The sequence below is a fragment of the Atta cephalotes genome (genome assembly GCF_000143395.1).
Source record: "Atta cephalotes unplaced genomic scaffold scaffold00011, whole genome shotgun sequence".
Lineage (NCBI taxonomy): Eukaryota > Metazoa > Arthropoda > Insecta > Hymenoptera > Formicidae > Atta > Atta cephalotes.
In genome coordinates this window covers 4632037-4641020 of record NW_012130075.1, presented here as the reverse complement: position 1 = coordinate 4641020, position 8984 = coordinate 4632037, and the positions used below count along the sequence as shown (strand labels likewise).

Genomic DNA, 8984 nt, shown 5'->3' with positions numbered 1-8984 from the left:
ACACTACACACACACACTACACACACACACACACACACACACACACACACACACACACACACACACACACACACACACACACACACACACACACACACACACACACACACACACACACACACACACACACACACACACACACACACACACACACACACACACACACACACACACACACACACACACACACACACACACACACACACACACACACACACACACACGATACATATAAAATATTTATATGCGTGCTATATACAATGGATAATGTCAATAATAAACATTATATTCTCAATAATCGTGTACATAAATTTTTTGATCACATAGTATATGTCAAATATATGTTATATAAATGTTATTTTTGTATATATAATTTGATTTGAGAGTTTTTGATTATACCCTCATTTATTTTTTAAATTATATTTTTATTTTGTCTATATTTCAGCACGTATTTATTTTATTTGTTATTTAGGTAAGGAAGTTGATTGGGTTCAGTGTGATGGTGGCTGCGAAGGTTGGTTCCATATGCATTGTGTCGGATTGGATCGTACAGAAATTGCGGAGGAAGATGATTATATTTGTAGCAACTGTAAAGAAGCCGATCAAAGTGCATCGGTAAGGAAAAAAGTGTTCGGAAAAACATAATGTATACCGTTTTTTCTCCTTTTTTAATTTTGTAAAATTCACAAGAACATGTACATTATCGGATTCTGTATATTATCATCGTATACATCGGCCACATTTTACATTTTGTTTTATATAATAAATATGCATGCGAACATATGTAAACATCCCACATCGTGAAATTTAATTCGACAAGATTTCACTTTTCCGCCTTTGTTACATTTGTTTCGTTATATATTCGACTATAGTTTTTAAAAGAGGCAGTCTTTTTTTTGTGTTGAACATAGTCGAGATCCGCGCCAGATTCAGTTGAATCATTAGGCCTGGATGCACTTTTTTCCCTTTCTCAGTCCCAGGAGTACCATGGCAGTACCACAGACACGGAAGCTGGTGTCTAGGAAAACGACATTCTTCGTCCTAGGATTCACTAGCCCACTTCGTGTCGTCTGCTAGCTCCGCACGAGGCTCCGGGGCGTTTGCGATAATAACGACTCTCGATTTATCAACTCGCGATGCAAAGTTAATAATTAATAATTTTTTTTTTTTTTTATTCAAACTATTACAAATCGTACATTATTCGAGCATAATTTACGAGCGAACGAGCGAGTGAGCGAACTTAAGATGCAAAGTATTATAGCATAATCGCGCGAGACTTATGATACAGCAATCTTACATTGATAAACATTTCTTTATCAGTTGTGGCTTTCATATGTATTTGCCAAAATATTTTTAAATGCTAAAACATCGCTAGTCAGTCTACATTTACCTACATCTATGAAATTTCTGTTCACAAGTAGAAACAATACTGCACAATGCATATTAAAAAATTGTTTTTGTGCTTCCACACACATACGCGCGCGTGCGCATCTCCAAATTCAATTGAACGAAGATATGAATGCCCATTTTATCTTAATACGCACGATTATGAAAATATTCGTCTGTATCTCGTCTGTGTTATTTTGTTAGATTGTTATTTTGTGAAAAATTGTGGATTTCATTTCATACCGACAGCGGACGAATCACGGATGAACCGTGATGTACGCCTTTATAATTATATAATCGATTTGTCCGAAAAAGAATGTTAATTCCATTTTTTGAATCTTATATCGCGCCTTTCTCTGTGAATAATACGAAGTAGTTTCTACGCGAGATGATTAATTATTTATGATTACGGGATTGCATCATTTGCAGCAACTTTAAATACACGGTCTATAATACGTGTTACCTTAACTATTAAGATTGGTATATACCTTGAAATAAGGGTACATTACAAATTGACCCAAACAACGATGATGTTACGCTGCGAAATATTCTCAGTACAGCGATGATTGCAATCAGTCCGTTTCCGGAATACATTGTTGCGTACTGTTGCGTCATTGAGGCGAGATGTCCGTCGATTTTTTGTATCGGCTTTTAAAACATCTATTGAGTGCACAAAGCGACAAGCGAGGATTTCCTTTACACCGATCGTATGTACAGAATAGACTGAGAGATGTGTGTATTACAATTAAATTAGATTGTATACATATAGGGTATTAGAATATATCAGAATATAGAAACGTAAGCTATAGTTTGTATAAAATAAAAGGAAACGATTGAGACAAGCAGATAAATTAGCATATCTACTCTGCCTTCCCGAAATAATAATCTGTAAATATTCGCTGTTTTTGCACCAGAGGCTACACAACTTTTATTGCGTTTATTATATTTCTCATCATAATTCTATGATTCTGTTCATCTTATATCTTTTTATCTTTATTAATTTTTTAGAAAGGAATGTCCCAAATCTCTAATCTAATTACAGTAGCTGTATCTTATAATGTTCCTTTTAATTTCAATTGACAAAAATGATCATTATTTTCCGTGTAAATATTCTTACGTAATATCTACATGAACTAAATTATAATTGATATAATATATAATTGATTATTTTATTCTTTTATGCTATCATTTATTATATAAAAATAAATAATATTAATTTTGATTTTTCTTAAATCTCTTAATTGTCAAAATTGAGAGGTTGCATTATACTGTTAAATACAACTTTTATGTATTATATCATATACAATGTGGTAAAATTATGCTTGTATTTCAAAGAGAGTATATAATCAAATAATATTAAGAAGATACGTTAATAGATTACGAGATTTATTAGAGAAGCAATTTTATGAAGAACGTTGATTTTTGCGATAAGTCTTTAACATTTTCCATTAAGAATGTTACTCTTCTATAGTAGAACGTCTTATCTAAATTAATATTGAATATTTGAATAAATGTTGATTCTAATACGAATTTGAAATTTACTCTAATCTTTATAATTATTATTTGATAAATTTGTGTTGCTTAATATTACGTAGTCCATTCAATGCGAAATGTGCGCGGAATGCAGAGTGTACAGAAGAATTTTTATTTTAGGTCAAATTGCAAATAAAAATCATGGACGAGTCTGAGAGAAAAAACTTTATATATAATTTTACTGATAAACAAGTAAAAAATCTTGAGTTTGAATCTTTCAAAAAATCTAAAGAATCTTTGTTGAGTTGTAGCAAAAATCCGAAAAATTAAATCAACGACAGCACAGTGTGTTTTAAATAGTTGTATACTTGTCGGACAAACTTTGATGTTTGATAAACGAGCTTTCTAATGAACACATAAAGTTATTGTTCTATCATTAATTATAGCATAAGAGAGACTTTGAAGAATTCAATTAAATAGAATTTATTGTAATACAAATACTAATTCTATTGAAAAAAAATCTAGCCACTTGTACATCATCGGCAATGAGTATGCTACGTTTTATTTAAAACAGGCTGTGAAACAGAAAGAATTGATGAGACGCATATACATATATTTTTATATATATCAATAAGACCTGATAATCGGTAATTTTGATTGTTGTTGAACGTGACACGAATAACGCAATGGATTTCTAATGATAACATTTACAAGAACGCGAACATTAATCGCGATATTTCAATATTGTCTTTATTGTCATTATTTTTTGTTTCTTAATATAAACAATATGAATTAATTTCAAAAAAAACCGAAACGCAAAATATTTTTATTTGAAATATTTTGCATCCGACAGTTAGTTTAGCTTTGTTCAGCGTATATTAAAAATGCATTATTGTAAGCAGAATGAAAAATTAATATCATCCTATGTGTTCTAGTTAGACTACAGTACATCATCGTATTGTATCATTTTGAATTATTACTCGTTGGATATCTAAGGCAAGTGCCTACATGCGTTTCTAACACCTATTACGTGCATCGACTTTCTCATTGTGCGCAAACATCTCAGTAGTATCAGCGTAATATGAGATAAATGTGTAAATGTATTAAATTAGCATGTATTAAATTGCTCGTGATTATTTAGTCCAGTGAATCATGGCGACGTGAATATTACATTTTTACGCAACTAGTTTTACACTCTACTTTGATATACGCATACACACGTACATGCATACACAACGAAATTTTTTTAAAAATATGGATATTATATTTTTAAAAATATATTTTTGGAAGATACTCGCGAGCAGTTTTGAAGAAAAGAAACATTTTCACTTATTAGAGCGGTTTATTATTAGGATATGATTTTTCATTTAGCGCCTTGATATTGTTTTTTTTTTCTTATGTGAGTTTACAGCCTTTAATCAATTACAGTCACTATTAATTAGTCTTCTGCACCGAGTGAATATTACGAATGATTCCGATATTTGGTTGCGAATTTACGTTCTCGAATCTCTAATTTACTGTAATTTATCTTGAAATCTCTCGACCAGTGCGTAATTTAAGCGCCGTCGAAAAATTATAATATGAAATATTTCTGTAATTTCCAACCGAAGGCTAACCTAATATGTGTAGCGATAAAGGTATCACTTCGCAATAGGATCTTATTTAAGACAGAGTCTTGCTCTTTTCGATAAGAAAGCGATTTACTTCTTGTTGCATATATTATCGTAGATGTATCTATGAATAAATCACTTGACGTCAAAGAAGCCGTTATCTAATTCTCAATAATATTTCATACTTTTGAGTTTATATGATCATAAATGATTATTGATATTATTATATATTGATTAGATTCTTGATATTTGCTTTTAATATCCGATAACGTCCTTGTTATATGTTATCTCCCTATTTTTGCCATTATATTTTTAATCGTCGTTAAATGTAGAACTGTTTCCAAATTTCGTAAAATTTTTTCAAGTATATATAGAGGAAAGGCTTCTATTATGAGATACCGAGTTCATTTTGGATAAATGCTAGAAGTCTATGAGAATTTAAAATGATAATAGATCATTTTCAAGAAAATTTAATAAGCTTTAAGATAATGTTATGTAAAATTTAATTCAAATTCTATTTTTTTTAATTAAAGAAATATAAAAAATGAGCAAATCGCAAAGTTAAAAAAATTGTATTCCTAATATGAGATGTCCCGAGAAATCGATAATAAAACACAAAATATATCAATATTGCAATTATAAAACTTTATTTATTTAATGTTTCTAAAATACAAACAAACATGGCCAGTGTGCACGTAAAATGAGCATGCAATGCATTATACTCAGGATTTGTCCTCGTTAGATAGTTGGAACCAAGCATCACAGAATGGCATTCGATGTTCATTTCGATTGTCCTTTTTATTATTGTACAATAACATTTATACTTTAATAATGATTTTTACTATGACATAGGAACATAGATAGATTATACATCGACAAAATTTAGGGAGGGTCTTGTGCTTTGAACTTTGAAAGATATTTTCGTAGTATTTTGATGCTGAAAATGACTGTTGCCCTTTTTTTCCATTACTCTCCATTTTTTAAATAATCGCAAAAACAGTTTTTTTTTTCAGAAATTATTGAATTTAAAGCGCCAAAGCTGCTTGCTCGTCACCTACAGTGCGTGATATCTTCTCGAGTCTGATACATAACCACCAAATACAGGAGCATATCGTATAGACTTTTTTGATCAATCTGATTTCAAATCTAAAAAATTGAAATGCCGGATTCAATATGGAGGACAAGAATTTCAAAAAATCCATACATGAAAATCGAGATCTGGTAATTTTATAAGTCTCTGATTACTACTGCAGTAATCACAATTGTTGAAAATAGCAGATCCAATGGCGATAAATAATAAGTAAATATACACGGAATGGTAATTTTAGCGTTACCCTTATTGTAATAAGATGATACCTCCATGTGATACCTCCATATAGGATGGATAACGAAAGGATATCGTGTATTGTAGATGACGCGCGGCTGCTTTGGCGCTTTAAATTCAATTCAAACTTCTGAACAAATGGTCGGAAATTAGTTTTTCAAAAAAGGATTTAAACTAGAAACATATAGCTATAAGTATAAATAAACAAATATTTTTTACGCTTTTTTTTCTTTCGAATTATTTGGTTTTATATTTCAAAATTTGTCAATTTTTTCGGTTTTTTATGATTTTTCCAAAGTTTTTTTGTTTCCGGTTTGCATAAAACATTTTTATAAGCATCGAAAAAATATTTTTAGTATTGTTGAAACATTCCGAGTTAAATGCCGCAAAATAGACCTCAATATCATTTTTTATTTAGCCGGAAAAAATTAATAAAAAGCTTACTTCTAAGAAAAACTGTTTTTTTTTAATTTATTTAAAAAATTATTTAAAAAAATGAAGGATGATAGAAAAAACTGACAACGTAATCATTATTCAGTGTATCAAAATCTTACGGAACAATCTTTCAAAATACAAGACTCCCCCTAAATTTTGTCGGGCTGTGATACTTTTCAATCCAAAAATATAAATTTATGATGGAACTAATAGATAGCGTTTGTTAGTTTAGCAGAAACTCCGCTATCTCATAATAGAGGGCTTTCCTCTATTATTATAATATTAGTGAAAAATTGATATTTTGCACGTAACGATCTAAAATTATCCAGATAACACGAATGTTCAAAAATGAGACAAATGACATCTTAAGACACTTAAAAAAGATGTTCGAGATATTTTTTTATTTTTTTAAAAGACATCTTAAAAAAAATATCTTTAATACGTTTTATGTCCCAATTTTGGACTTTTTTTGTCTGCAAAGTAAATTTATTTAAAAGAAATATTTGTATGTCTTTGATATCGCGCAAGTGATAAAATTTACATTTTTTCTATTATTATTCTAATAGACGTGCATTCTTAGAAAACTTGAAAAATGATTTCGAAAGATGAAGTCTCTCGAAATGGAGAATGCAGGACGATTTATCTCTCAGTCTCTCGCGAGGTAACATTTTTTGAAAGGTTCGATGTCCATGGAAGCATATTTATCGTGGTAGGAGAGATAGAATGTCAATAAAGAGGAACATGAAAAATCGGGGAAGACATGAATTTCTGACTCAATGTAACGACACGTTCTGAAATGACGACATCAAGAACACTTTTTGTATAAGTCATTCAACATCTTGCATAATTTAGATAATTCTAATTATTAATTAACAATCACTAATTAATTTGCTAACATTTCAAGCTTTGTAGTCATATGTTTTTGATATCATTCTTCTAATAAGAATCTTCCACTTCTGGAAAGTTTATATTGACGGATATTAATAGGATCTTAATTTCAATTGCCAATTGTAAGTTGAAGATAACTTCAATAAGAGTCAAAAACATACTTGTAAGTTGTAAGATCATATTATATTTTTATTTTAATTATTTATTATTTTATTCGCGCATCAATTACCGCGCTATATTCATATTTATCGCTTTTCTTTATGTTTTAATATCACCGCAGTTGTATATAAAACTTGTTAGATAATTAATTCTTTTAATAATTTTTATTTTTTTTCAGATATAATTTTCAAATAAAATATCGAAAATGCTTTTCTTTTCTGTCTACGATTAACTTTTTGCCGTATTTGATCTAGGTAATCGTACAACAAGTATTCTTTTGTTGTAACGAGAATTGCAAAGCGAAACGATGAGAACGTAAATGTGTCAAACTGTTTCGCATATATAAGCATCGTGATGCATTTCCATATCGTGAAGAGTAGACGGATTGGCCTCAATGACGATAGGAGTGAGTCAATCTAAACTTTTTTCGACTCAACGTATATTAAGCTACTTTATTTGTGAATCATCGCTAATAATCGCGATTTTGTTTTAATGCGAGATTCTATGAACTATGTTGTACTATCGTAAATTATCCATAAGTTTATTAAAAATGTAGAAGTTTTTATAAGATAAATCATAAATTATTAAGGTATTATAAATAAATTACATTATACATACAAAGGTAGTGAATTAATTATATGAATTATTTAAGATCAATAATATTAATTGTTAAAACACGTGTCGATTATACAATATTTGTATCAAATAATAAAACTCTTATTTATATTAATTTTTATATAAGATGTATTAAAAATCTGGAAACGGTTGAATATTTCGAAAGCAAAACATTTTTCAGAAAAATGTTTCAGACAAAAGTTGTAGGGTTTAAAAAGATCTATTCACTGATCACATTCATTTGACCTTGAGTGGCATCGCTAAGGTCAAATTAAGATCAAATTGATTTTTTTAAATGGAATGTTCTATTTTTGTTAGCAGAATTTAATAGCTGATAGCAAAAACTTTTCAAAATACTATAATAAAGTTTTTATTAAACACTTTTCAAGTTAAGGCTTGAAAGTTACAGTATCGTCGCGGCATTAGCATTCACAAGATATTCGACTGACGACTAAAACTTCTTGAATGCTGTTCAAGATCATATTCTGGATAACATTTGCCAAGATTTGAAAAGCCATTGGAGGTTGCAATTTTTATTTTCATTTTAATGCAAAAATGAAAACAAGAGGAATAATCTCCAATGATCTTGATCTTGAATAAATGTTATCCAGAACGTGATCCTGAACAACATTCAGCTATTAGATTGCCATAAAAAATAGGGTGTCCATTTAAAAAAATCGATTTGACCTTAACCTGACCTTGGCAACGCCATTCAAGGATGTGATTTTAATTGGTTGCAAGCCAATTTTTAGTTGCTAATTATTGGTTATATTAGCCTTATCCGTAATGTTATAGGATTTCGATTGGCTAATGCAATAAAAAATTGGTTGCTGCAGCCATTTAAAAATGCTATGCCATATTTAACCATTTAATTTGCTGCAACAACCAATCTTTTCTTTCAGTGTACAATTTTTATCTGAAACATTTTTCCCAAAAATGCTTTGCTTTCGAGATATTCGTTTCCAGACTTTTGACCTGTATATATGGATGTTTTAAAATAAAATGTAATTGTATAAAACACATAATTTATTACAATATATTATTTATTTTGACCAGTATTTTAAATATGTCTATATATATATATATATATATAT

At 29.7% G+C, this 8984-nt stretch overlaps 1 protein-coding gene across 1 annotated transcript in view; it reads left to right on the top strand.

Annotated features, from left to right (window-relative positions):
* LOC105617083 (lysine-specific demethylase lid) overlaps positions 1 to 1022 on the top strand; it is a 15126-nt gene extending 14104 nt beyond the window's left edge. Inside the window, exons 17-18 of the mRNA XM_012198662.1 lie at positions 473 to 615; positions 975 to 1022. Of these exons, the coding sequence (XP_012054052.1) occupies positions 473 to 615; positions 975 to 1022 (191 nt within the window). The remainder of the gene's footprint in view (positions 1 to 472; positions 616 to 974) is intronic.
* Positions 1023 to 8984: the final 7962 nt, after the last annotated feature.